General features: G+C 51.4%; 2 protein-coding genes and 1 non-coding gene across 15 annotated transcripts; 2 read left to right on the top strand and 1 right to left on the bottom strand.

Moving 5' to 3' along the window:
* Nucleotides 1-10: 10 nt before the first annotated feature.
* PTCD1 (pentatricopeptide repeat domain 1) lies at nt 11-17,844 on the top strand. 8 transcript variants are annotated; one of them, XM_065540939.1, is made up of 10 exons: nt 11-161; nt 412-434; nt 763-830; nt 3,582-4,060; nt 5,403-5,543; nt 8,333-8,551; nt 8,968-9,069; nt 10,192-11,013; nt 11,875-12,057; nt 16,829-17,844. In XM_065540939.1, the coding sequence occupies exons 4-10, from the start codon at nt 3,608-3,610 to the stop codon at nt 17,012-17,014; spliced, it is 2,106 nt and encodes a 701-aa protein (XP_065397011.1). In that variant the 5' UTR covers nt 11-161; nt 412-434; nt 763-830; nt 3,582-3,607; the 3' UTR covers nt 17,015-17,844. The 8 variants fall into 8 exon arrangements, with proteins under 8 accessions (XP_065397011.1, XP_005549191.3, XP_005549189.3 ...); XM_005549134.4 differs by lacking the exon at nt 763-830; XM_065540941.2 differs by lacking the exons at nt 11-161; nt 763-830 and adding an exon at nt 196-326.
* On the bottom strand, nt 17,367-27,232 carry BUD31 (BUD31 homolog). 6 transcript variants are annotated; one of them, XM_074034504.1, is made up of 7 exons: nt 26,939-27,215; nt 26,019-26,156; nt 24,996-25,118; nt 24,221-24,453; nt 20,696-20,818; nt 19,351-19,517; nt 17,367-17,589 (listed from the first exon to the last, which is right to left on the bottom strand). In XM_074034504.1, exons 4-7 carry the CDS (start codon nt 24,309-24,311, stop codon nt 17,539-17,541), a joined length of 432 nt encoding a protein of 143 aa, XP_073890605.1. In that variant the 5' UTR covers nt 24,312-24,453; nt 24,996-25,118; nt 26,019-26,156; nt 26,939-27,215; the 3' UTR covers nt 17,367-17,538. The 6 variants fall into 6 exon arrangements, with proteins under 6 accessions (XP_073890605.1, XP_065397017.1, XP_005549193.1 ...); XM_065540945.2 differs by having other exon boundaries at nt 27,179-27,215; XM_005549136.5 differs by lacking the exon at nt 24,221-24,453 and having other exon boundaries at nt 27,194-27,232.
* On the top strand, nt 21,852-21,955 carry LOC123572672 (small nucleolar RNA U13). The gene has a single exon (XR_006697222.1). It is a non-coding gene; the product is annotated as a small nucleolar RNA U13 (small nucleolar RNA).
* Nucleotides 27,233-27,252: the final 20 nt, after the last annotated feature.

The raw sequence follows: 27,252 nt of genomic DNA, 5'->3' as shown, positions 1-27,252 counted from the left end.
ACGCCGGCCTAGTCTCGCCGGAAACCTGAAACCAGCCGCGTGTGTCGGCTACGCGGGCTGCGCTTGCGCGTCAGGGGAGAGGGTGACCCGTGGGAGAGCCGGGTCCGTCGCGGGGACCGGGTAGAGAGCCCCGTCGGAGTGCACTGCGCCGGACACTTCAAGTGAGTTCTTGTGTGATCCTCGCAGGAACCCCGGGATCCGGGCAGAGACACGCCAGAGGGGAAGGAAGTGCCCGAACCAGGATTGGAGCCAGGGGCGTCCGAGGAGGGAAACTGAGGCTGCAAAAGTCTGTGTGGAGAGGGGTCGGCGTTGGCCTGAGGGTCCGGGTAGGCGTCTGAGGAGGGGCGGGTCTCTCCGAAGAAGGACGGCCGCAGCGTGTCTCTAATTCAGGGTTTTTTCTTTTCTCGCTAGGTGGCCCAGGCTGGAGTACAGCGGTATGATCATAGCTCACTGCGGCTTCAACTTCTCAGGCTCAAGCGATCCTCCCACCTCAGCCTCTTGAGTAGCTGCACCACCACGCTTGGCTAATTTTTAAATTTTTATTTTTAATTTTTGTGGAGATGGGGGCCTTGCTATGTTGCCCAGGCTGGTCTTGAACTCCTAGCCCCAAGCCCCAAGCGATCGACTCGCCTGGGCCTCCCAAAGTGCTGGGATTACAGGCATGAGCCACTGTATGGTCTAATTCAGGGTTTTCTAACCAGGGTGGGGTAATGAAATTGTATAGGAACAAAATGACACCCCTATTTTCTCTGTGAAATTTAGCATTTCCTTTCCCAATTGCTGGAGCAGCCTTAGCAGTGCCTGAAACTGTGTCATAATTTCAAGTTGGGGTGAGTGTAAATGATAGTTCCAGATAAGAGTTTGTGCAGTGATGGCTCACACCCGTCACTCCAGCACTTTAGGAGGCCGAGGCAGGAGGATCACTTGAGGTCAGGAGTTCAAGACCAGGCTGGACAGCATGGCAAAACCCCGTCTCTACTAAAAATATAAAAATTAGTCGGGAGTGGTGGTGCGTGCCTGTAATCCCAGCTACTTGGGAGGCTGAGGCATGAGCATCGCTTGAACCCGGGAGGCAGAGGTTGCATTGAGCCGAGATGGCACCACCCCACTCCAGCCTGGCGACAGAGTGAGACTCAAAAAAAAAAAACAGTTTGTGCAGCACCTACAAGGTGGTATCTTAAGCTGTCACTTACATTCGTTACTGCTTTGAAATTATTGTAGGGTCTTGTTATTTATTTATTTATTTATTTTTTTTATTTTTTTTTTTTGAGACGGAGTCTCGCTCTGTCGCCCAGCCCAGGCTGGAGTGCAGTGGCGCGATCTCGGCTCACTGCAAGCTCCGCCTCCCGGGTTCACGCCATTCTCCTGCCTCAGCCTCCCGAGTAGCTGGGACTACAGGCGCCCACAACCGCGCCCGGCTAATTTTTTGTAATTTTTAGTAGAGACGGGGTTTCACCGTGGTCTCGATCTCCTGACCTTGTGATCCGCCCGCCTCGGCCTCCCAAAGTGCTGGGATTACAGGCGTGAGCCACCGCGCCCGGCCGGGTCTTGTTATTTAATGCATTGAAAATAAGCATCTATGCTAGTGTAGCAGAAATTTGTTTTTAAAGCATTTTGATGCCATTTCAATATCATTGCTTTTTGTTTTGTAATTCTGTGTATTGTAATTAATGCACATAAGGCAGGGCATGGAGGCTTACGCCTGCAATCCCAACACTTTGGGAGACCAAGGCTGGAGGATTGCTTGAGGCCAGGAGTACTAGACCAGCCTGGCAACATAGGGAGACTACATCTCTACAAAAAATTAGCTGGGTATGGTGGTGTGCACCAGTAGTGCTAGTTAATTGGGAGGCTGAGGTAGGAGGATCACTTGAGCCCAGAAGTTGGAGGTTGCAGTGATTGTGCGTTTGCCACTGTGCCATCGCACTCCAGCCTGGGCAACATGAAGACGCCATTCCCATAAAAAGAAAATTACATAAACACCATGCTTGTAAGAAGGAGTGGCAGGGCTTGCCAGATGCAGAATGATAAAGGCCCCCTGCACTAGTTTCACAAAGGTGCTAGTCAGGAGAGTCTGTCCATACGTTACATGGACCTGAGTTCTAAGCCAGCCCAGGCCAAACTGGCCAGTCTCACCCACTGCACTGCTGCAGGACCCCAGCAAGTCTCTCCCCTTGCTGGGCCTAGTTTTTTGTTTGTTGTCGTCGTTGGTTTTTTTGAGACAGAGTCTTGCTGTGTTGCTCAGGCTGGAGTGCAATGGCGCTATCTTGGCTCACTGCAACCTCTGCCTCCCACGTTCAAGTGATTCTCCTGCCTCAGCCTCCCGAGTAGCTGGGATTACAGGGACATGCTGTCATGCCCAGCTAATTTTTGTATTTTTAGTAGAGATGGGGTTCACCATGTCAGGCTGGTCTCGAACTCCTGACCTCAGGTGATCCACCCACCTTTGCCTCCCAAAGTTCCTGGATTACAGGCGTGAGCCACCGCTCCTGGCCTGCTGGGCCTAGTTTTTAATCTGTTCAATCTGCCATCACTTGTGAGACTTTTCCAATGGCAACCTTCTAATATAACCAGACTTCAAAATATTTTAGGCTGGGCATGGTGGCTCATTCCTGTAATCCCAGTGCTTTGGGAGGTCAAGGTGAGAGGATTGCTTGAGTCCAGGAGTTCGAGACCAACCTGGGCACATAGCAAGACCCCGTCTCGACCAAAAAATGAAATTAGGCGTGGTGGCACGCACCTGTCGTTCCAGCTACTCAGTAGGCTGAAATGGGAGGATCGCTTGAGCACAGGAGGGTGAGGCTGCAGTGAGCTATGTCTGACCTGAACCTAGGCTTTCTAACCTTTGGGCCCATACTTCTTATTTTATTTATTATTATTATTATTTTTCTGATACAGAGTCTCACTGTGTCACTCAGGCTGGAGCGCAGTGGCGTGATCTCAGCTCACTGCAAGCTCGGTCTCCTGGGTTCAAGTGATTCTCCTACCTCAGACTCCTGAGTAGCTGGGATTAGACATGTAGCACCACATCCAGCTCATTTTTTTTCTATTTTTAGTACAGATGGAGTTTCACCAGGCTGGTCTTGAACTGATCTGCCCACCTTGGCCTCCCAAAGTGGTGGGAGTACAGGCATGAGCCACCGTTCCTGGCCTGTTATTTTTTTTGTTCGTTTGTTTGGTTGGTTTGGTTTTGTTTTTTTGAGACAGAGTCTCACTTTGTCACCCGGCTGGAGTATGGTGGCGCAATCTCAGCTCACTGCAAGCTCCATCTCCCGGGTTCCAGTGATTCTCCTGACTCAGTCTCCTGAGTAGCTGGGACTACAGGCGCACCTGGCTGTAAAAACCACCATGCCTGGCTAATTTTTGTATTTTTCATAGTGACAGGGTTTCACCATGTTGGCCAGGCTGGTCTCAAACTCCTGACCTCAAGTGATATGCTGGCCCCGACCTCCCCAAGTCCTGGGATTACACGCATGAGCCATCGCGCCCAGCCTGGGCCCATACTTCTAAGCACTTCTTTCTTTCTGCCTTTTGTGACTAGGAACTGAGTTGACTCTCTTACTTTTCCTGATATATTCCAGGCCCTGGAGGGACCGGAAAGCCAGAAATGAACCTCATGAGACTCACTAGACTGTTCTCCAGGGCCCGCCCCATGGGACTGTTCGTCCTGCAACACCTGGATCCCTGTAGCGCCAGGTGGGCGGGAGGCAGGGAGGGGCTGATGCGGCCAGTGTGGGCAGCCTTCAGCAGCTCCTCCTCTCAGCTGCCCCTCGGCCAGGAGCACCCGGAGAACACGGGCAGCCTGGGCTCTGACCCGAGCCACTCCAACTCCGCGGCCATGCAGGAAGAAGACGAGGAGGAGGAGGAGAGTTTTGGGACCCTCTCTGACAAATACTCCTCCCGGAGACTATTCCACAAATCCACAGCCCAGTTCCATAACCTGCGGTTCAGGGAACAGAGAGAGGAGCCAGAGGAACCGGAGCCCAAATTATGGCAAGGCCGGAGAAACACCCCGTACTGGTACTTCTTGCAGTGCAAACGCCTGATCAAGGAAGGGAAGGTGAGGGGCGCTTTGGTTCTGCGGCTCCTGGCTTCTTACCCCTGGCAGCTCAGTGTTTTGCAAGGGGTCGCCTGACCTTCCCAGCCTCTAAGTTTTGGGCCTACCCTGTGAACTACCAGCCTTATGGCTGTAAGTATCACTGCCCTTTGCCATCCTCCGCCACAGTTTTATTTTATTGTATTTTTTTTTTGTAGAGATGGAGGTTGCACTGAGCTGATCTTACCACTGGACTCCAGCCTGAGTCACAGAGCAAGAATCTGTCTCAAAAAAAAAAAAAAAAAGGAAAAGTGAATCCTCCACACCCTTCTGGCACTCCCTGCTTTACGTTTTTTTTTTGTTGTTAAGACAGGATCTCACTCTGTCGCCCAGGCTATAGTACAGCGGAACGATCTTGGCTCACTGCAGCCTCTGCCTCCTGGGGAATTCAAGCGATTCTCCTGCCTCAGTGTCCCAAGTAGCTGGGATTACAGGCATGTGCCACCACGCCTGGCTGATTTTTGTATTTTTAGTAGAGATGGGGTTTCTCCGTGTTGGCCAGACCTCAGGTGATCTGCCCGCCTTGGTCTCCTGAAATGCTGGGACTACAAGCATGAGCCATTACACCCTGCCCCTGCTTTAGTTTTGTTTGTAGCACCTGTCATCACTTGATATGTTGTATGTCTTTCTTATCCCATTTCATGTCTGTCTTTTTGTTTTTTTTTTTTTTTTTGAGACAGAGTCTTGCTCTGTCACCCAGGCCGGAGTGCAGTGGTACAATCTTGGCTCACTGTAACCTCTGCCTCCCAGGTTCAAGCAATTCTCCTGCCTTAGCCTTCCAAGTAGCTGGGATTACAGCTGCGCGCCACCATACCTGGCTAATTTTTGTATTTTTAGTAGAGACGGGGTTTCACCATGTTGGCCAGGCTGGTCTTGAACTCCTGACCTTGTGATCTGCCCGCTTCAGACTCCCAAAGTGCTGGGGTTACAGATGTGAGCCACCGCGCCCGGCCTCATGTCTGACTTTCCACACCGGAACATGAGCTCCAAGAAGGAGCGCCCTCTTGTTCCCAGCTATATCTGCAGTGGATAGACCTTGTCTGGCTCATTGAAGCACTCAGTAATTATTGTTTGAATGAATAGATGAAAATAATGAAGGAATAAAGGAATGAACTGAGGCTTTACCGGGGAAATGTTGTGAGGGGAGGGATGAGGCAGAGACAGCCGGGGGCCCAGGGGGTTTGCAGTCACCCAGGGCCGCTGTCCTGCACTGTCTCAGGAGCGTCCCTCAGCCTCAGCCTCCCTCTCTCTGCCGAGAGTCTCTGGGGCAGTTCTGAGCCCCTGCCCTGTTGCCTCTTCCCTGCAGCTGGTCGAAGCGCTGGACCTGTTTGAGAGGCAGATGCTGAAGGAGGAGCGACTGCAGCCCATGGAGAGCAACTACACGGTGCTGATCGGGGGCTGCGGGCGGGTCGGCTACCTGAAGAAGGCCTTCAAGCTCTACAACCAGGTGTGTGTGAGCGCGGGGCAGCAGGGGCAAGGCTCTGAAAAGCTGGGGGCGGATCCCGAGTGTGCTGCTTGCTAGTGCTTTACACTGGGCAGGTGACTTCACCTCCCTGGCCTCAGTCACCTCCTTAAAATGATGGTGATTGTGGGTGATAAATGAGATGATGTGGAAAGCCCTCTAGCACCTGCCTGGACTGCAGCGGTCCCCATGTTCCCTTTCTTTTTCCCTTCAAAAAAAAAAAGAGAGAGGTAGCCTCACTCTATCGCCTAGGCTGGAGTCCAATCATAGCTCACTGCAGCCCCCAACTCCTTGGCTCAAGAGTTCCTCCTGCCGGGCGCGGTGGCTCAAGCCTGTAATCCCAGCACTTTGGGAGGCCGAGGCGGGCGGATCACAAGGTCAGGAGATCGAGACCACAGTGAAACCCCGTCTCTACCAAAAATACAAAAAATTAGCCGGGCGCGGTGGCGGGCGCCTGTAGTCCCAGCTACTCAGGAGGCTGAGGCAGGAGAATGGCGGGAACCCGGGAGGCGGAGCTTGCAGTGAGCCGAGATCGCGCCACTGCACTCCAGCCTGGGCAACAGCGTGAGACTCCGTCTCAAAAAAAAAAAAAAAAAAAAAAAAAAAAAAAAAAAAGAGTTCCTCCTGCCTCAGCCTCGTCAGTAGCTGTGAGTACAGGTGTGTAGCACCATATCTGTCTAATTCTTAAATTTTTTGTAGAGGTGGAATTGTGCTGTGTTGTCCAGGCTGGTCTCTAACCCCGGCCACCCGCCTCGGCCTCCCAAAGTGCTGGGATTATAGGCCACAGCCCAGCCACTGCATCTGCGCCTCTTTTTTTTTTTTTTTTTTTTTTTTTTCCTGGAGACGGAGTCTCGCTCTGTCGCCCAGGCTGGAGTACAGTGGTGTGACTTCGGCTCACTGGAACCTCCGCCTCCGGGGCTCAAGCAATTCTCATGCCTTGGCCTCCCGAGTAGCTGGGACTACAGGCACACATGCCACCACGCCCGGCTCATTTTTTTGTATTTTTAGTAGAGACAGCATTTCACCTTGTTGACCAGGCTGGTCTCGAACTCCTGACCTCAAGTGATCCACCCACCTCGGCCTCCCAAAGTGCTGGGATTACAGGCAAGAGCCACTGCGCCTGGCTGATTACATCCACTTTAAAAAACTATTAGTTTTGGCCGGGTGTGGTGGCTCACGCCTGTAATCCCACCACTTTGGGAGGCCAAAGTGGGCAGATTATGAGGTCAAGAGATTGAGACCATCCTGGCCAACATGATGATACCTTGTCTCTACTGAAAATACAGAAATTAACCAGGTATGGTGGCACGCACCCGTAGTCCCAGCTACTCGGGAGGCTGAGGCAGGAGAATCACTTGAACCCAGGAGGTAGAGGTTGTAGTGAGCCGAGATCATGCCACTGCACTCCAGCCTGGTGACAGACTGAGACTCCATCTCAAACAAACAAAAAAAAAATTTTTTATTGTTTTTATTTATTTTACTTTATTTTATTTATTTTTTTGAGACGGGAGTCTTGGCTCTGTCAGCCTGGCTGGAGTGCAGTGGCACAACCTCGGCTCACTGCAACCTCCACCTCCCAGGTTCAAGCAATTCTCCTGCCTCAGCCTCCCGAGCAGCTGGGATTACAGGCGCCCACCACCATGCCTGGCTAATTTTTTTGTATTTTTTATAGAAGACGGGGTTTCGCCATGTTGGCTGGGCTGGTCTCGAACTACTGACCTCAGATGTGATCTGCCCCCCTCAGCCTTCCAAAGTGCTGGGATTATAGGCGTGAGCCACAGCACCCAGCCTTGTTACTGTTTTTGGTAACTCACCTGCAGTGTGTCTGCCTTCTCGAGTGTCAGCTCAGTAAGGACAGGCTGTGCCCACTCTGCTAACCCCAGGGCTGGTGCTGGGCGGGTAGCGAGTTGTCAGTGCACCTCTGTGGAGTGCAGCAATACACACAGAGCCTACATCATCCTCAAAGTAGGGATTGCCATCTTTGCTTTTCAGATAAGGAAACTGAGGCACAGAGAGATGAAAGGACATGTCCAAGGCCACCCCACTTGAATGCACCAGGGCTGAGATTTGAGCCCCAAATGGCCTGACTCTAGCAGGGTTCTTTTTGCCACTGAGCCGCCTGTCGCCTGCCCTCGACCAGATGACCCTTCTCTGGGCATTTGCAAGTGCTAGGCTTCACCAGGGATTGTCAACCCTGAGCACCTGCCTTAGTCCCCCAGAGGCTCAATAAGCTGAGTGTCACTCACCTCCGGGGCTTGTGACTCACCAGATGAGGTGGCCCTGAGAATGTGCATTGTGCCAGTGGTTCGGGGCCACCCCTAGAGCACTGCAGTGCACCCTCCCACTTGCCACAGGCATCCCTGGTTTCAAGGTGATGGTGTCATCCCCATTTTCACAAGGAAGCGCTGACTTGCCCAGGAACCCTCAGGTAGTAAGCACTATAGCCCCTTTTCCCCTTGACTGGGTGGCCTGAAGGTGGCGCATCAGGAAGACCTTGCTGCCAGGACCCCAGGCCTGGAGTGGGCTGACAGGTGCCCAGGGCAGGATAGCTTCTGTTTGGTACATATGGGGGTGTGGGCTCAGTTTTCAGAGTCCCTTCAATGTGTCTGAGTTTGGAGAGCTGGGCACTGATGTGTCCCATGGCTCTGCCTTAGAGCCTGGCCTGGTGTATGCAGTAATGGGGTCCTCTCCAGCCTCAGCCTCCTCTGGGGCGGCTGCTCACCTGTGCGTCCAGCTGATCCCAGGCCACCACTGAGCTGCTTCCATCTCCACAGATGAAAAAGCGGGACCTGGAGCCCTCAGATGCCACCTACACGGCCCTGTTCAACGTCTGTGCCGAGTCCCCCTGGAAGGACTCGGCTCTGCAGAGCGCCCTGAAGCTCCGGCAGCAGCTGCAGGCCAAAAACATCGAACTCAACTTGAAAACGTACCACGCGCTGCTGAAGATGGCTGCCAAGTGTGCAGACCTTAGAATGTGCCTTGATGTGTTCAAGGTGGGGGGCTTCACCTGCCATCCTGCTCCCCATTGTGGGGCTGGTACCATGTGGCGGGGGCGGGGCTGTGGTGTCTGTCTCTCCTCATGCAGGAAGGCTCAGAGAGGGTGAGACAGCCGGTACTGGGCACTGGGGTTCACAGACAGATCTGATGAGACCCTGCTGGAGGTTGTGTGTGCCGCTGTGTGCTGTGTCCTGCTTTGTGCACTCGAGGGAAGGCTTCCTAGAAGGGGTGTTCTCTATCCGAGTGTAGAGACAGGGTCTTGTTATGTTATGTTGCCCAGGCTGGTCTCAAAACTCCTGGCCTCAAGTCATCCTCCTGCTTTGGCCTCCCAATGTGCTCGGATTACAGACATGAGCCATCACGCCCAGCCTGCTGCAGGTTCTCAATGGGACCTCTTTGTTCCCTCCCCCAGGAAATCATCCACAAAGGGCACATTGTCACAGAGGAGACTTTCAGTTTCCTGCTCATGGGCTGCATCCAAGACAAGAAGACGGGCTTCCGGTACGCCCTCCAGGTATGTCCCTCCCACCCCACCTTCCTGCCCTGCTTCCCTGGTGCAAGAGGTGCAAAATGGTGATCCTGTGAGCACCCATGATGGCCCTGTGCTGAGTATTTTTATATTTGTGCTCTTTTTTGAAAACCCAGCAGCCACTGTAGCCTCCGTTCTACAGATGGTAGGGAGAGGAGGCCCTTAGAGGCGCAATGAGGGTGGCCCCCGCCTCTCCCACCTTGCTTTGCAGTAGGCTCAGCCCCTCTAAACTCACCTTCCCTGAAAGCCTGCCGAACACTCACCTGGGGACTTGTTCAACCCTCCCACAGCCCGCTAGCACCTCTGCAGGTGCAACCGAGGAGTCATTCATTCATTTATTTATTTTGAGATGGAGTCTTACTCTCGCCCAGGCTGGAGTGCAATGGCGTGATCTCAGCCTCCTGCAACCTCTGCCTCCTGGGTTCAAGTAATACTCCTGCCTCAGCCTCCTGAGTAGCTGGGATTATAGGTGCATGCCACCACGCCCAGCTAATTTTGTATTTTTAGTATAGGTGGGGTTTCACCATGTTGACCAGGCTGGTCTTGAACTCGTGGCCTCATGTGATCTGCCCGCCTGGGCCTCCCAAAGTGCTGGGATTACAGACGTGAACCACAGCTCCCGGCTGGAAAGCTTTTTTAAAATTATTTATTTATTTTTTTGAGATACAGTCTTGCTCTGTCGCCCAGGATGGAGTGCAATGGCGTGATCTCGGCTCACTGCAGGCTCCTCCTCCCGGGTTCACGCCATTCTCCTGCCTCAGCCTCCCAAGTGGCTGGGACTACAGGCGCCCGCCACCACATCCGGCTAATTTTTCGTATTTTTAATAGAGATGGGGTTTCACCGTGTTAGCCAGGATGGTCTCAATCTCCTGACCTCATGATCCACCCGCCTCAGCCTCCCAAAGTGCTGGGATTACAGGTGTGAGCCACCACGCCTGGCCTATTTTTTTGAGGCAGGGTCTTGCTATTTTGCTCAGTCTTGTCTGGAACTCCTGCTCTCAAGGGATCCTCCCATCTAAAACTCCTGGGGCACTGGGATTCCGGGTGTGAGCCCTGCGCCCAGCTGCTGAACAGGAGCACTGAGCTGACGTTTGTCCTCCCTGGCAGGTGTGGCGGCTGATGCTGAGTCTGGGGCTACAGCCGAGCCGGGACAGCTACAACCTGCTGTTGGCAGCAGCTCGGGACTGTGGCCTAGGGGACCCCCAGGTAGCCTCAGAGCTGCTTCTGAAGCCCAGTGAGGAGGCAACCGTGCTTCAGCCCCCAGTGGGCAGGCAGCGACCAAGGAGGACAGCCCAGGCCAAGGCAGGCAACCGTATGTCAGCTGTGCTGCACGTGGAGGCCCTGGAGAGGCAGCTGTTTCTGGAACCTTCTCAGGCACTTGGGCCTCCAGAGCCTCAGGAAGCCAGAGTGCCCGGCAAGGCCCAGCCAGAGGTGGAAACCAAGGCAGAGCCCAGCCACACAGTGGCCCTGCCCCCTGTGGCCCTGAAGCCACCTCCCGTGGAGCTGGAAGTCAATCTCCTGACCCCTGGGGCCGTTCCCCCCACCGTGGTCTCCTTTGGAACAGTGAGCACCCCAGCTGACAGGCTGGCCTTAATAGGGGGCCTGGAGGGCTTCCTGAGCAAGATGGCAGAGCATAGGCAGCAGCCTGACATCAGGACCCTCACGCTACTGGCCGAGGTGGTGGAGTCTGGGAGTCCTGCGGAGTCCTTGCTGCTGGCCCTCCTGGACAAGCACCAGGTGGAGGCTGACCTGACATTCTTTAACACGCTGGTGAGAAAGAAGAGCAAGCTGGGAGACCTGGAGGGGGCCAAGGCGCTGTTGCCAGTCCTGGCGAAGAGGGGCCTTGTCCCCAACCTGCAGACATTCTGCAACCTGGCCATCGGGTGCCACAGGCCGAAGGATGGTCTGCAGCTGCTGACAGACATGAAGGTGAGTGGACCTGGGCCTGGGCAGGACGCCTGTGGTCCTGAGGAGCACTCTGCAGCTCAGGAGGAAAGTTTGGGGGAGCAGGGGTCCCTCAAGCCCCCCACTTGGATGAACTGTGCATAGGGGCAAAGAGAGTGGGGTTGATGAGCTTCTGGTGTAGAATGGTCTTCGGTCCCATTTTGGGGGAAGCAGACCCCGGAGAGTGCTTCAGGGCTGGGCGTAGAGATGCACGGACGTTCCCGTCTGGAAGAAGGTGGCCGTGGGGTGACACTGAGGGCTGGGGACAGGCCTCGGCCCCAACACTCTAGAGGTATGGCAGGGATTCTCAGAATTCCTGGGGAGCCGTGGGTGGTTTTCAAAGCCCCCGAGATCTGCTGTGCCTCCCACCTAGCCCCCATTGGAAGTGCTGCGTGGATTTCATCCGACCACAGCAGAGGCTGCGTCCTGCGTTGTCGGGGTCCCCCAGGTCCATCACCCTCGGGCTGTTTTCCTGGACCCTGCCGGGCTCACTTAGCCAAGACTCACGCTTTTCTAGGCTGACCACCACCTGGTGACCATGCATCATGGGGAAACCCACCCCAGGGAGCGAGGAGGTGGTGTCTCCCGCATCATTTTCTGCCTGAGTCAGTCGGTGTCTGAGAGCAGCACGGGCGTCCTTTTCCGCAGCTTCTTTAGGGCTGAGCAGAAGGGCTGGGCTTGGCTTTCCTGCTGGAGAGGGACATTCAGCGCATCGTCGCTGCCAGGTTTGCCTTGCTGGCTGTGGCCGCTGGTCCCAGGAGCCAGCTTAATTGACAGAGGGTGGGAGCTGCTGGGTCCTAATGGCTGCCATCATCTTGCTGATTCTATGATGTCCCTGTGTTCTAGAAGTCCCAGGTGATCCCCAACACTCACATCTACAGCGCCCTCATCAACGTGGCCGTCAGGAAGCTGGACTACACCTATCTCATCAACATCTTGAAAGACATGAAGCAGAACAGGGTCCCAGTGAACGAAGTGGTCATCCGCCAGCTGGAGTTTGCAGCCCAGTACCCTCCGACCTTTGACCGGGTGTGTGCCCCAAGCTCAAGCTCATCAGCTCCTTCACCATTTCTAACCCCTGCCACCACCCAACCCTGGTTCTGGCCCTTGGGATTGTGTTCTCATGCTTGAAACTGTCCAGCAGCTTCTCTTAGGAGCAGTCCCCAAGTCTGTAGACCACAGCCTGAGTCCCTGTCCACATGGCTCATCTCAAGTCTCAGGCCAGCCTTCCCTTTGCTGCCTCTGTCCATCCCAGTGGCTTTCCGTCAGTTCCCAAAGGCCACCAGCCTCTTGCCTGCCTCGGGATTGGTGTTCCCGCTGCCTTGGGTGACACCCACTTTCATGTGGTGGGCTCTTTCTCCTGGAGGTCTCTGCTTACGTGGCTCTCAGAGATGCCCAGCTGGCTGCCGCTCTGACCTGGGGTGAAAGTCTCCCCTCCCCCAGCTCTATTCCTTTATGCCGTGTCCTATAGTCTCAGGTCACATGCTCATGGGCAGCCCTGGCCTTCCCTGTATCAGGCTTCTGGAGGCAGAGGCTGTCTGCTGTGCTCATCTGGGTCCCCAGCACCTGCACATTGCCAGTTACTCCAAATAGGTTATTGCTTGCTCAGGGACTGGACAGGCAGTGAAGTGGCATTGTTATCTGGGGTGAATCACTGAGATTTGTTGTCTTACTCCATGGAAATCAAGGATGTGGACACAAAGAGTGAGGTTAACAGTGGCTCATGCCTGTAATCCCAGCACTTTGGAAGGCCAAGGTGGGTGGATCACAAAGTCAGGAGATTTAGACCATCCTGGCCAACATGGTGAAACCCCATCTTTACTAAAAATACAAAAATTAGCTGGGCGTGGTGGCGCGTGCCTGTAATCCCAGCTACTCAGCTGAGGCAGGAGAATTGCTTGAACCAGCCGAGATTGCGCCACTGCACTCCAGCCTGGCTACAGAGCAAGATTCCGTCTCTTTTTTTTTGTTTTTTTTTTGAGACAAAGTCTCGCTCTGTCGCCCAGGCTGGAATGCAATGGTAGGTTCTAGGCTCACTGCAACCTCCACCTCCTGGGATCAAGTGATTCTCCTGCCTCAGCCTCCCAAGTAGCTGGGATTACAGGCGCCCGCCACCACACCTAGCTAATTTTTGTATTTTTAGTAGAGACGGGGTTTCACCATGTTGGCCAGGCTGGTCTCGAACCCCTGACCTCGTGATCCACCCGCCTTGGCTTCCCAAAGTGCTGGGATTACAGGTGTGACCCACTGCATCTGGTGACTCTGTCTCAAAAAAAAGAAAAAAGAAAAAAAAGAGTGAGGTTAAGGCCGGGCACTGTGGCTCACACCTGTAATCCCAGCACTTTGGGAGGCCAAGGCAGGTGGATCACCTGAGGTCAGGAGTTTGAGACCAGCCTGACCAACGTGGTGAAACCCTGTCTCTACTAAAAATACAAAAATTAGTTGGGTAGTGGCGGGCACCTGTAATCCCAGCTACTCAGGAGGCACAAGAATCACTTGAACCCAAGAGGCAGAGGTTGCAGTGAGCCAAGATCGTGCCACTGCACTCCAGCCTGGGTGATAGATGGAGACTCGGTCTCAAAAACAGGAAAAAAAAAAAGAGGTTAAGAGCTGAAGTTTAATAGGTGAAAGAGAAGAGCTCTTGCCTGGCGCTGTGGCTCATGCCTGTAATCCCAGCACTTTGGGAGGCCGAGGCAGGCAGATCATGAGGTCAGGAGATTGAGACCATCCTGGCTAACACGGTGAAACCCTGTCTCTAATATAAAAAATTAGCTGGGCATGGTAGCAGGCGCCTGTAGTCCCAGCTACTTGGGAGACTGAGGCGGGCAAATGGCATGAACCTGGGAGGTAGAGCTTGCAGTGAGCCAAAATCGCACCACTGCACTCCAGCCTGGGCGACCGAGCGAGACTCCGTCTCAAAAAAAAAAAAAACCTCTCTGCAGAGCAGAGGTGCCAGAGAAATGGGTTGCCGCTTCCACCATGAAATGCAGAGGTTTTGTAGATGAGCTTGAGGAGGTGGTGTCTGATTTACAAAGGACACAAAAGATTGGTTGGACCAGGTGTGCCATTTACATAGCTTGTATAAAAGCTGGTGCCCACCCTAACCTTTTATTATGCCAAAGGTTTCCAGCACCATGTTGCCTGGTTCTTTATGGTACACATGGCGACAAAAGAAGGGAAGATGGGGCCCCCATCTTGAACAAAGCTGGCTCCCAGGTGGCCTTTTTCTATTGGCACAGCTGCCAGCATATACCCCTGCAAACTTCCAGCTTGCTTATCTATGTCTGCAGCTTGACTTTTCAGGCTGCTCTTTGTTAGAAAAGAAATTATTTGGAGGCTGCTTTATATTAAAAGGGAAATTTGCCAAGGACTCTGTTGCCCTTATTATCTGCCCAAATAATTTCTTTCTGCCTCCTGTATCAGCAGGAGCAGGGCAGAGTCATGGAATCTGCTTTGTTACAGCCACAGCCTCTTCCTGCTGTTCTGAGGATATCAGGCTCTGGGGTTTTGGCTTTTGGGTCCATCGAGCCACACTCTGTGCTGAGCACCTCCGGAGCGTCCAGAGCCACTGTGGCTTGGAGCACAACCCGGATGGGACGGAGACCAGTAAATGGGCAGGGACACACACAGCCAGAAGGTGCAGAGTCAGGAATGCCGTGCAGGTGTCACACCTGAATGCCATTTTGAGGGCTTCCTACAAATGGGTGGGACAGCAGTGGAGATTGTGCCTGGCTGAAGGCATAGCTGGGCATTTTTAAACTGTGTGTCTGTGCTTTAAACTGTTGGTTGCGAGCCTTTTCTCATTGATTCCAGGGTTTTTATACATATATACACACATACACACACACACACACACACACACACACATATTCTGGATACTGGTTTTTTGTTGATTACATGTGCATATCTTCCTAGTGGATTGTCTCTTCCCGCTAGCGTAGGGCTCACTAGGGGTTCAACTCCACAGTCACAAGACTATCACAGGCCTAAAGCATATCGTATTTAAGTCACAGACAGATGTCCCCGACTTAAAGATGGTTCTACACAGGATTTTTCAACTTTGCAATAGTTTTATCAGGATGTAACTCTGTAAGGATCGACTTTGTGAAGGGTTAGTTTCTACTGAATGTATGTCACTTTTGCATAATTATGAAGTCAGGACCCTCTGCTGTGTTGCCAGCAATAGATGCATTTTCCTTTTGTTTTTATGAGATGGAGTCTCACTCTGTCACCCAGGCTGGGGTGCAGTGACGCTATCTTGGCTCACTGCAACCTCTGCCGCCCAAGTTCAAGCGATTTTCCTGCCTCAGCTTCCCGAGTAGCTGGGATTACAGGCGCCTGCCACCACGCCCGACTGATTTTTGTATTTTTTTTTTTTTTTTTAGTAGAGATGGGGTTTCACCATCTGGGCCAGGCTGTCTTGAACTCCTGACCTCGTGATCCAGCCACCCCAGCCTCCCAAAGTGCTGGGATTACAGGTGTGAGCCCCCGTGCTGTTCCGAATTTTTTCTTTTTTTAAAAAGAGACAGAATCACTCTGTTGCCCAGGCTGGAGTGCAGTGGCACGATCATGGCTCACTGTAGCCTTGACCTCCCAGGCTTAAGCAGTCCTCCCACCTTAGCCACCTGAGGAGCTGGGACTATAGGCATGTACCACCATACCCAGCTAATCTTTTAGACAGGGTTTCACTATATTGCCTAAACTGTCTGGAACTCCTGAGCTCATGTAATCCACCTGCCTCGGCTTCCCAAAGCACTGGGATTACAGGAGTGAGCCACCATGCCCAGCCAGATTGATTTTTGATTTACGGTGGGTTTTTGGGGGTGGAACCATGGTGTCAGGAGCATCTGTACTCATATTCCCTCACGATGGTGGCCTTGTTTATATTCGTGATTCTGTTGAGTTTTGCTTTCTGTGCTTTCAGGCTCTAGCCGGCACCTTAAGGTTTAGAATTGTTCAGTCTTTTGAGTCAAACCTTTCCTTTTCTTTTTTGAGACGGAGTCTTGCTCTGTCGCCCAAGCTGGAGTGCAGTGCTGTGATTTCAGCTCACTGCAACCTCCGCCTCCCGGGTTCAAGCCATTCTCCTGCCTTAACCTCCCAGGTAGCTGGGGGCTACAGGCATATACCGCCACATCCAGCATTTTTAGTAGAGACAGGGTTTCACCATGCTGGCCAGGCTGGTCTTGAACTCCTGACCTCAAGTGATCTGCCGCCTCGGCCTCCCAAAGTGCTGGGATTACAGACGTGAGCCACCGCACCCGGCCAAACCTTTTGTCATCGTGTGGTAGTAGCTGTATGTCAGATAGTACTTTTTGGCTTTTTTTTTTTTTTTTTTTTTGGTATATTCCCCCGCCAGCTCTCTGTTTCTGTCTGGTGCGTGTTTTCTTTTTTCCCCCTATCTCCATGGAGCCTATCTCGGCAGTGTTGAGATGATGGTCAGAGGGAGGTGGCTTTGAGGGGGAGGGGCTCGGCAGGCTGTGGAGGCAGGTGGGACCCAGTGATTCTAGCTTGGGGGCGTAGGGTATTAAGTGCGGATGGAGGAGCACAGCAGTGCCGGTTTGGGAAGAACGCTGTTAGGCAGATGGCTCTGGGCCTGCCCCAGGGTACCCAGCTGGGACCTGTTTCTCTGAAGTAAGCTACTCCCATAGTGCATGTTCACAGCTTTTCTGCCCTGTCCCCTGCAGCCACCTGGAAGGGAAAATGGCAGCTACCAGCTTCCCTGAGGCCTGAGCCAGCTGCCGAGGTTTGGGATTAGCTGTAGGTAACAGGAGTGATTCTAGCCTCGCTTTTGTAATTCCAGTACCAAGGGAGGAACACCTACCTGGCGAAGATTGACGGCTTCCGAGCCTATTACAAGCAGTGGTTGACAGTGATGCCCGCAGAGGAAACCCTGCACCCCTGGCAGAAGTTCCGGACCAAGCCCCAGGAGGACCAGGACACTGGCAAGGAGGCTGATGTGGATGGATGTGCCCTGGGGGGCAGGTGATGGGAGCACAGCTGAACAGCGTGCTCAGCCCTCAGTGCTCTGTGGGAGCCCCAGGACAAGTGAGCTGGTGTCACCTCCTGCCTGGGGGAAGAGCCAGGCCCTGAGGAACAGCTGCAGTGTGTCACGGGTGTTGGTGTGAGGACACATGCTAGGCCCAAGGTGCCTGCACTCCCGGCAGGTCCAAGGGCAGCTCCAGCCACTTTCGCATGTCACCTTGGGTCTTCCAGCTCCAGTACCTTTGCGTGTCACCTCACACACCACAAGGGGACTGGGGCATCTGGTCCCTGGGGCCTGGTGCCGCCCTGCCGGGTTCCACAGGCCAATGCTCTGAAAGAATAGACGTGGGGCCCGAGAGGTTTAAAGATTTTATTTTTACAAATCACAGCTGATGGACAGCGAAGCCTTCCCCGTAGAGACCCGTGCTCCAACTTGGGCCTGGGGCACTGCTCGCTGCTCCCAGGAAGGGGGTGGCGCCACAGGCAGGAACCTGCGAAGTCCAGAGTCCAGGGTGGAGAGCGCTAGCCTCAGCCAGAGCAGCCACGGCAGCCACAGTGTGTGCACTCGATGATGCGGCCCTGCAATGGAGGAGGACATTGAGATGATGCCACTGCGCCACACTCGTCCCTGCACGCTCACATACGTGGCAACCCTCTGCCACCATGCCGTATAGGGACACACCTCAGAAACCCTTCTGTGACAGCTCTGGACGGAAAATTTGGCTCCCTCATGAACGTGGAAACAGCTGCTATTGATACCAAGGTTACATCTGTATGTGTAGTTATAATACGTTATGCAAATCCAACACACGTTTGCCAATCAAGAAAAAGAAATCGGTGTGAATGAGTCTCATTATTCCCCTAAGTGAGCATGACAGACGCTGCAATAAGCAGAGGTGGCTCTGCTACTGTTTGGGGACTTCAGGGCAGCCTCTGGGCTGGGACACTCTGGTGGGGAAGAGGGCAGGAGGCTATGCACTTGAGTTACACCCTTCTGGCCCAGAGCCCTCCAGAAATAAGCGTCTTGTCCCCCAGGCCTGGTGCGGCCCAATGCTTGGCTGGCCAGAAAGCCCTAGAACAGTGGCTTGTGTTTATTTTACTTTTTCAGTTCTTTTTTTGAAGGAGCAAGACCGTAGTTTAAGTAAACAGGATCCTCTGATGAAACCCAGGTAAGTCTACAGCAGGCTGTTTTGGCCACTGGGTTGAAGCAGCACCCCACTCCACCAGCCCCCCGACCTGGATCCCTTGTGGAATGTGGGCACTCAGGGGAGGGGTGGCTTCTGCCACTCTGCCACCCCTCCCTGCCTCCATCAGAAAACCAACACCCTAGTCTTTCCTCGGGGAGGCGGCCCTTGCTCGCCCCCACTGCTCAGTACACAAGTCCTCAGATCCAGCCGCAGCTCTCCATTGTCTCACTGCAGCATGAAGGGACCCGTGTGAAGAGGCACCTGTGTGGAGCTGGGGACAAGAAGGCCAGGCTGGCAGATGGGCCGTGGGGCCTGATCTCCTAGCTGGGCCAACAACTGTGTGCCGAGGCCACAGCTGCCTTTCAGAGGGGCCTGGGGCCGGATAGAGCTCAGCTCCTGTCCCTCAGCACCACTCCTGAGGTGCCTGGCCTAGGAGTGGTACTTGGAACAGAAAGTTCTGAAAGAAGAAATAGTGGGCTGGGCGCAGTAGCTCATGCCTGTAATCCCAGCACTTTGGGAGGCTGAGGCGGGCAGATCACCTGAGGTTGGGGGTTCAAGATCAGCCTGACCAACATGGAGAAACCCCGTCTCTACTAAAAATACAAAATTAGCCAGGCATGGTGGCGGGCGCCTGTAATCCCAGCTACTCCGGAGGCTGGGGCAGGAGAATCATTTGAACCCAGGAGGCAGAAGTTGCAGTGAGTCAAGATGGCGCTGCTGCACTCCAGCCTGGGCGACAGAGCAAGACTCCGTCTCGGGGGGGCGGGGGGAAAAACAGTGATGGTAATGCTAAAGTATCACTGTGAGGACTGAGGGAAAGGGACAGGAACTCAGTGGCCACCCTTCCCTGATGTCACCCTGCCACCATCTCAGGATTAGGGCTCCTCACTACCATTTCCTAAGTGAGGAAAGGGGTTCAGTAATTTGCCCAAAGGTGGAGTTGAGATTGGCCCCAGACCTAACAGAGACACTCACAGCCACACGCTGCCTCACACGGATTCCTGAACAAAGGGACCCACTCCCGCGAGGGAGAGCCAGCAGGACATTCAGGGACAAAACGACATTCCAGCCCAACCAAATATCGTAAGATCCCTTGGAGTCGACTAGAGCTTTTGAGCTGAAAATAACATCAAGCGTGTGTGTCAGACATTACCACTTCCAGCTTGCTTTTGGGCACACGGCAGATGCAGTTCGTCCCGAAGTTGGTGTCCCTTGTCTGAATGCACCGCAGGCAGCACAAGTTCTCATACCCTTGCTTTTTCCATTTTGCAATCAGGTTTTTGTCTGCATAGCCTTCTTTAATACAATATTCATAGAGTTCTGTCAAAAAGATGGGGAAAGAGCATCAGACCATGGTCTAAAAACCTTCCCCACCCTTGATCAAAAAGAGCATTCAGGCTGGGTGCAGTGGCTCATGCCTGCAATCCCAGCACTTTGGGAGGCCGAGGCAGGCGGATCACCTGAGGTCAGGAGTTCCAGACCAGCCTGGCCAACATGGTGAAACCCCGTCTCTACTAAAAATACAAAAGTTAGCTGGGCGTGATGGCAGGCACCTGTAATCCCAGCTACTCAGGAGGCTGAGGCAGGAGAATCGCTTGAACCCAGGAGGCAGAGGTGGTATTGACCTGAGGTCATGCCACTGGACTCCAGCCTGGGTGACAGAGTGAAACTCCATCTCAAAAAAAAAAAAAAAAAAAAAAAAAGCATTCAGTATTGCAGTGGGACAGTCCTTGGAGGAGGAACCAAAAACAAGTATTTAGGCCAGGCAAGGTGGCGTAATCCCAGCACTTCTGGAAGCCAACGCCAGAGGATCACTTGAGTTAAACCAGCCTGGGCAACATAGCAAGGGTCCATCTCTACAAAAAATTTAAAAATTAGCTGAGTGGGGTGGTGCACACCTGTAGTCCCAGCTACTCGGGAGGTTGAGGTGAGAGGATCCCTTGAGCCCAGAAGGTTGAGGCTGCAGTGAGCCATGATTGTACCACTACACTCCAGCCTGGGGAACAGAGCAAGACCCTGTTTCATTAAAAAAAAAAAAAAAAAAAAAGCCAACAGTGGTGGCTCATGCCTGTAATTCCAGCACTTTGGGAGGCTGAGTCGGGTAGATCACCTGAGGTCAGGGGTTCGAGACCAGGCTGACCAATATGGTAAACCCCATCTTCACTAAATATACAAAAATTAGCCAGGTGTCATGGCGGGTGCCTGTAATCCCAGTTACTTGGGAGCTGAGACAGGAGAATCGCTTGTACCCAGGAGGCAGAGCTTGCAGTGAGCCAAGATCGTGCCACTGCACTCTAGGCCTGGGTGACAGAGTGAGACACCATCTCAAAAAAAAAAACCACACACACACACACACAAAACTCAGCCAACATTGGCTCCCCTTTATTTTTAGTGATAAGAAAAACCATGACTTGCAGAAGTTGTGAGAATAAGGATTGTAGTTAGCTCAGTAACTCCAAAAGTGACTCGAGTTTGAAAGGCCAAGAGAGACTAATTACCTCTGCTGATGGCTTTCCGCTTGTAAAAGAGGTCAAAGATGTAGCGGGTTTTCTGGTGGTGGATCCTGAAGATGGGCCACAGAGATTCCACTTTCCTTTTTCCCTCATGCGGTTCTGTTTCAGCTGGGGAGAAACAAAGTGTGTGTTTGGGGGAACAGGGTCAGTCTGCGCAGGATTTTCTTTTTGTAAATAACTAGTGATAATGAATAAATACCACTTTATACCCACTAGGATAGCTATAATCAAAACTATGGCACAATAACAAGTGTTGGCAAGGAAGTGGAGAAATTGGAAGTCTCCTACCTTCCTGGTTGGAATGTAAAATGGTGGAACCACTGCAGAAAAGAGTTAGGTGGCTCCTCAAGAAGTTAAACAGGGCTGGCCGGACTTGGACTCGGTGGCTCACACCTGTAATCCCAGCACTTTGGGAGGCTGAGATGGGCAGATCACTTGAGGTCAGGAGTCTGAGACCAGCCCGTTCAACATGGTGAAACCCCATCTCTACTAAAAATACAAAAGAATTAGCAGGGTATGATGGTGCGTGCCTGTAATCCCATCTACTTGGGAGGCTGAGGTGGGAGAATCGTTTGAACCCTGAGGGGGAGGATGCGGTATCAAAAAAAAAAAAAAAAAAAAAAAAACAGGGAATGAAGTTAGGTACTGATGTATTCTACAACACAGATGAACCTTGAAACATAAAATTGACTGTGGCAATGGTCGCACAACTTTGTGAATATACTAAAAACCCCTTAATTGGATAATTCAACAGGATGACTTTCATAGTATATGATTAGTATCTCAATAAAGCTGTTATTTAATAAAAATAAGCCATTGGGCATTTTGGGAGGCCAAGGTCAGCAGATCATGAGGTCAGGAGATCAAGATCAGCCTGACCAACATGGTGAAACCCCATCACTACTAAAAATTTAAAAATTAGCCAGGCGTGGTAGTGCACGCTTGTAATCCCAGTTTCTCAGGAGGCTGAGGCAGGAGAATTGCCTGAACTCGGGAGGTGGAGGTTGCAATGAGCAGAGATCACACCACTGCACTCCAGCCTAGACAACAGTGTGAGATTCCATCTCAAAAAAAAAATAAATAAAAAGTAAGCTAAGTAATTTAAACATACTTGTTTTAAATTAAAAATGTCTATTTTTGGATCCTTTTGTAATTCATGAGTGTGATGATTGGGTGTTCACATCCATGTGTGAGACATGCCACTCTCAAACTTTGTCACAATGTTGGCACATTACCTGTGTGACAAGAAAAAAAGTCTTTTTAATTACAGAATTAGAAAACATAAGGCCGGGCGCGGTGGCTCAAGCCTGTAATCCCAGCACTTTGGGAGGCCGAGGCGGGCGGATCACAAGGTCAGGAGATCGAGACCACAGTGAAACCCCGTCTCTACTAAAAATACAAAAAAAAATTAGCCGGGCGCGGTGGCGGGCGCCTGTAGTCCTAGCTACTCAGGAGGCTGAGGCAGGAGAATGGCGTGAACCCAGGAGGCGGAGCTTGCAGTGAGCCGAGATCGCGCCACTGCACTCCAGCCTGGGCAACAGCGTGAGACTCCGTCTCAAAAAAAAAAAAAAAAAAAAAAAAGAATTAGAAAACATAGATTTTTAAAAAGATCATTCAATGGTAACTTCTGTTAAAAGGTTAGTCCTGGCTGGGCATGGTGGCTCACGCCTGTAATCCCAGCACTTTGGGAGGCCAAGGTGGATGGATCACTTGAGGTCAGGAGTTCGAGAACAGCCTGGCCAACATGGCGAAACACTGTCTCTACTAAAAATACAAAAATTATCTGGGCATGGTGGCACATGCCTATAATCCCAGTTACTCAGGAGGCTGAGGCACGAGAAGTGCTTGAACCCAGGAAGCAGAGGTTGCAGTGAGCTGAGATTATGCCACTGCACTCCAGCCTGGATAACAGATGACCCTGTCTCAAAAAAAAAAAAAAAAAAAAAGCCAAAAAACCAACCTTGGTCCCTATGCTTTCAGATCTAGTTCTACAGCATAGTAATTTCTCAAGATAATTCTAGGCCCATAGATGGGCATCCTAATCATCCTGAAGGCACTTCTAATTTCATCTCCCAGCCAAAGTCCTTTAGGGCTGAGGAAAAGCCAAATAAACTAGACCAGTCTACAGGTTCTCAGCGAAGTGGCCGCAGGAGAAGCTGACCCTTCAACACATGCAGGATCAAGTGGCACTCATACTCGCCACAAGGCAGTTCTCTCTTAGCAATCAGAAGTTCATCTTTGTCTATGACCTCCTCAGTTTTTAGGGAAGAACAGACGGGCGAGGAGTGGTCAAGAAGACTACGCCTCCCTGTCTCCAGCTTTTAAGCCATTCAATTACCTAGGTATTACAATTCAGCTCAACAGACAGAATGCTGTAATCCAAGCAGAAAAGCAGGAAGTAAAGATTCAGCAGGTGCACATGTAAGACGTGACTTGCTCCTCCTTGGCCTCTGCCATGATTGTGAGGCCTCTCCAGTCGCGTGGAACGGAAAGTCCATTAAATCTCGTTCTTTTGTAAATTGCTTAGTCTCAGGTATGTCTATCAGTAGCATGAAAACAGACTAACACACCCCCATCTCTACGAAAAATTAGCCAAGCGCAGGCCGGGGGCGGTGGCTCACTCCTGTAATCCCAGCACTTTGGGAGGCCGAGGTGGGTGGATCACGAGGTCAGGAGATAGAGACCATCCTGGCTTAGACAGTGAAACCCCGTCTCTACTAAAAATACAAAAAATTAGCCAGGCGTGGTGGCGGGCGCCTGTAGTCCCAGCTACTCAGGAGGGTGAGGCAGGAGAAAGGCATGAACCCGGGAGGCGGAGCTTGCAATGAGCTGAGATCGTGCCACTGCACTCCAACCTGGGTGACAGAGCGAGACTCCGTCTCAAAAAAAAGAAAAATTAGCCAAGCGCAGCAGTGGATGCCTGTAGTCCCAGCTGCTTGGAAGGCTGAGGTGGGTGGATCACCTGAACCGGGGAGGTGGAGGCTTCAGTGAGCTGTGACTGAACCACTGCACTCCAGCCTGGGCAACAAGGTGAGACCATCTCAAAACAAAAACAAAAAGAAGAAAAACAGAACAAAGAATACTTTTTTCTGGAGATAAAGAATATCTAAACACAAAGTAAGGTTCCTCCTCCCCTCAAAAGTCACCCTTTAGAAAATGAAGTTAATTTACTTTCAAAGACTTGCAAAATCTTTTCTATTCCTGCACGCTCCCATTTCCTTTATTTTGATAAAAAGCTGTTTGGGGAAGAAATCTCTCAGCCCAGAATGACCATGATTACTGCAACAGGCCCATCCAAATCTAAATCGCAAAGCAAGTTCTGAGTATTTAATAGAAGGTATCTGGAAACAACAGTTTTTTTAAGAAGGGGCAAAGTAATTTAACACTGCTTTAATTTAGTAATTACTGCTGGACGCACGACCTCATAATAACCATGATTAGGTTAGTTACAAGCAAGCATTTCAAAAGTTACTTTAAAAAGTAACTTCAGCCAGGTGTAGTGGCTCATACCTGTAATCCCATCACTTTGGGAGGCCAAGGTGGGTGGATCACTTGAGGCCAGGAGTTGGAGACCAGCCTGGCCAACATGGAGAAACCCCATCTCTACTAAAAAAACAAAAATTAGCCGGGCGTGGTGGCACGTGCCTGTAATCCAAACTACTGGAGAGGCTGAGGCAGGAGAATTGCTTGAACACGGGAGGCAGAGATTGCAGTGAGCCGAGATCACGCCACTGCACTGCAGCCTGGAAGACAGAGCAAGACTCCATCTCAAAAAAAAAAAGTAAATTGGTTAAGTAGACACACTGTGATCATTTAAGGCAAACAGATGCTTGCGGCTTCAGATAAAATTTCCAATTTCCAAAGACAGCATAGGACATGGGTTCACAAAGCAGGTTCACACGCCATTTACACGGAAGTGACAGAAAACAGATGCTGCAAAGACTAATCAATGAGACTGAAAAGGAATAGCACTTCCAAGTAAATATATTTTGTATGATTTTAAATATACATCTAACCAAAATAGTAAATAACTATAGGTAGACTATAAAAGTCCATAACCTTTTATATTCAAATTGGAAAAAAAAAAAAAAAAAGGCTTTTTGAGGACCTTTTCATTAACGTTATCTTATTTTTGGGCACTTTCCATGAGTTCATAAGCAAACACAACAGCTCAGTGTTAGTAGACCACCCTCTTTTTATATTTGCATTTATGCCTGTCCCCTGGGGGCATCTAAGCCTTTGACCCTTGGACCCAGCCCACCCAGACAGGAACTCCCCTACTCACCTTCTCTCATCTTTTGATCTAATTCATCCAGCGTTGGCTCAATCAACTCCCAGCCATCTGGGGGTGCTTTCCGGCTTCTTTTGACTTTAGGCATTTTCCTTCCACCGGATAATTTGCAAAGATCTGGGGGGAAAAATGAATTGGTTTCTGAGTCTCAAATCACCAAAGGCCTTTGTCAGTCATTATTTTAGTACAGGCTGACTTCCTTGAGTCTGCACAAGGTCACAGCTATGGGACAGGGCTCAGCACCCAGACTGTGTTCAAATCCTGGCTCTGCTACTTACCTGCTGTGATCTTCAGAAAGGTACTTAACCTTCCTAAGTCTCTGTTTCCTCATCTGTAAAATGGGGATAATGGAAGCTACCTTATGTGGTCATTGCAAAGACTTCATTATAATTGTATCTATCATGCCTGGTGGATAATGTATGCCTAAGAGACATTTGCTGTTGTCATTAGCTAACTTCAGCTACAAGCTTAACCCTATACTGGAAGTTGGGAACACAGAACAAATAGTTAAGGCACAGCCTCTGCCCCTTAAAAGGTGACATTTTAGCAAAAAGACAGACAAGAGAAAAAGCAATTACAATAGAGTATAAGGAGGGCTGTGACTCAGGGAGCCATGGGGGTGAGTATTTAAAAAGGCAAAGATGGAAGGCCAGGCGCAGTGGCTCATGCCTGTAATTCTGGTCTTGGCCAGCACTTTGGGAGGCTGAAGTGGGAGGTTCGCTTGAGCCCAGGAATTTGAGATCAGCCTGAGCAATGAGGTGAAACACTGTCTCTACAAAAAAAAAAAAAAAAAAAAGCAAAATTAACTGAGCACAGCAGTGGATGCCTGTGATCTGAGCTACAAGGAAGGCTGAGGCAAGAGGATCACTTGAGCCCAGGAGGTTGAAAGGCTGCAGTGAGCCATGTCACACTACTGCACTCCAGCCTAAGTGACAGAGTGCGACTATGTCTCAATAAGAAACAAAACGAAACAAAACATAAAATAAAAAGGGAACGATGGTTGTAAAATCAAAGTACCTTAGGATGTGCTTCCCAAGAGTATAGATAGCAGAAAGATCTCTGGTCTCTGCAGTTGCAGGCTTGGATTCTTGTCCAGCTCTAAAAAATTAGTCTGTGACTTTGAGGTCACTTTCCCTCTCTGGTCCTCGGTTTCATCTGTAAAATGAGGGCAGTGGATCAGACCTTTGCCAAGGTTTCTTTCACACCAAACAACATATTCCATAAAGACACGTCAGGTAGTTCCCATATAAGAGGCCAATCCAAATCTAAATAGCAAAGCGTTTTTCAAACCACACAGCATTTCCATGTTGCCAGAGATAACTCAGGTTAAGTATTTACCTTTCAGCATAACAGATTCATCTCTCTCAAATTCATTCAGTCACTCCCTTCTGTATCTAAGAAATCCCCCCACAGAGCCTCCTCTCATGAACTCTCTAAAACAACCATATAGATGAGCAATCAAACTCTAGAAGGTAGACTCAGGGTCACACAGTTGGGAATTTGCAAAGCCTGACTCTGGAGGGCCCCTGACTCCCAAATCAGCGGTCTTCGCACTAGTCTCCCCTACGCTGAAGCTTGATATAGGTGAGTTCTGGTCTCGGCCCCAAGGCGCATAGCCTGTGACGAGAGAATGATCGCTTTTCTATGACCCAGGGAAATTCGAGGGCCCTGATCCAGCCCGGGAGTCAGACGAGGACTCCCCGAGGTGGAAATGGTAGGCGGTAACCAGATCGAGGAGAAAAGAGGAGGTAGGAGGTAATCAGATCGAGAAGAAAGACGTGCCGGGAGGTGTAAGAGAGAGAGCGGCGCCCGGGGAAGGAGGGGAGGAGGAGCGAAGAAAGATATTAGTGCGGGATTGTGGTGAAAACTCATAAGAAGGACAGCACCTGAACCTGGCTTAGAAAAACAATCAGTATTTAGACAGAAGACGTTCCTACCAGAGAAAACGGCGTGAGAATCCTAGAAGAAAACCCCCAAATCTACCGCCCCTCAGAAGAATGAACGGGGGCGCCGCCTCCTCTCGGGACTCTCTCCGACCTCAAGGTCCAAAGCCCGAACACATCCTAGTGGCTGGCTGAGAGTCCAGCTACTCAGATCGCCCTCCAGGACGGTGCAGACCACTGATCTCCCGCCTCGGCCGTTGCCAAGGTAATCGAGAACAGAGGGAAAACACCTACCGGAACCTACGGTACCTTGGGTAGCTGCTTCTCGACTGACGGCTTCCGCTCCTCAGGCGAGCTCTGAGGCATGA

Source organism: Macaca fascicularis, chromosome 3 (genome assembly GCF_037993035.2).
Source record: "Macaca fascicularis isolate 582-1 chromosome 3, T2T-MFA8v1.1".
Classification (NCBI taxonomy): Eukaryota; Metazoa; Chordata; class Mammalia; order Primates; family Cercopithecidae; genus Macaca; species Macaca fascicularis.
Note: the sequence above shows the minus strand (reverse complement) of the source record. Positions and strands in the feature narration are given on the sequence as shown.

Bases quoted from the DNA above. Each gene is read 5' to 3' on its own strand.
- BUD31 (XM_005549136.5), bottom strand. From the start codon at position 25,089: ATGCCTAAAGTCAAAAGAAGCCGGAAAGCACCCCCAGATGGCTGGGAG. The intron at 20,819-24,995 runs GTGAGTAGGGGA...GTTTCTCCCCAG, and splicing joins AGATCAAAAGATGAGAGAAG to CTGAAACAGAACCGCATGAG. The intron at 19,518-20,695 runs GTAATTAGTCTC...TCTTTTTGACAG, and splicing joins GCGGAAAGCCATCAGCAGAG to AACTCTATGAATATTGTATT.
- PTCD1 (XM_005549132.4), top strand. From the start codon at position 3,608: ATGAACCTCATGAGACTCACTAGACTGTTCTCCAGGGCCCGCCCCATG. The intron at 8,552-8,967 runs GTGGGGGGCTTC...TCCCTCCCCCAG, and splicing joins TGTGCCTTGATGTGTTCAAG to GAAATCATCCACAAAGGGCA. The intron at 9,070-10,191 runs GTATGTCCCTCC...CCTCCCTGGCAG, and splicing joins GCTTCCGGTACGCCCTCCAG to GTGTGGCGGCTGATGCTGAG.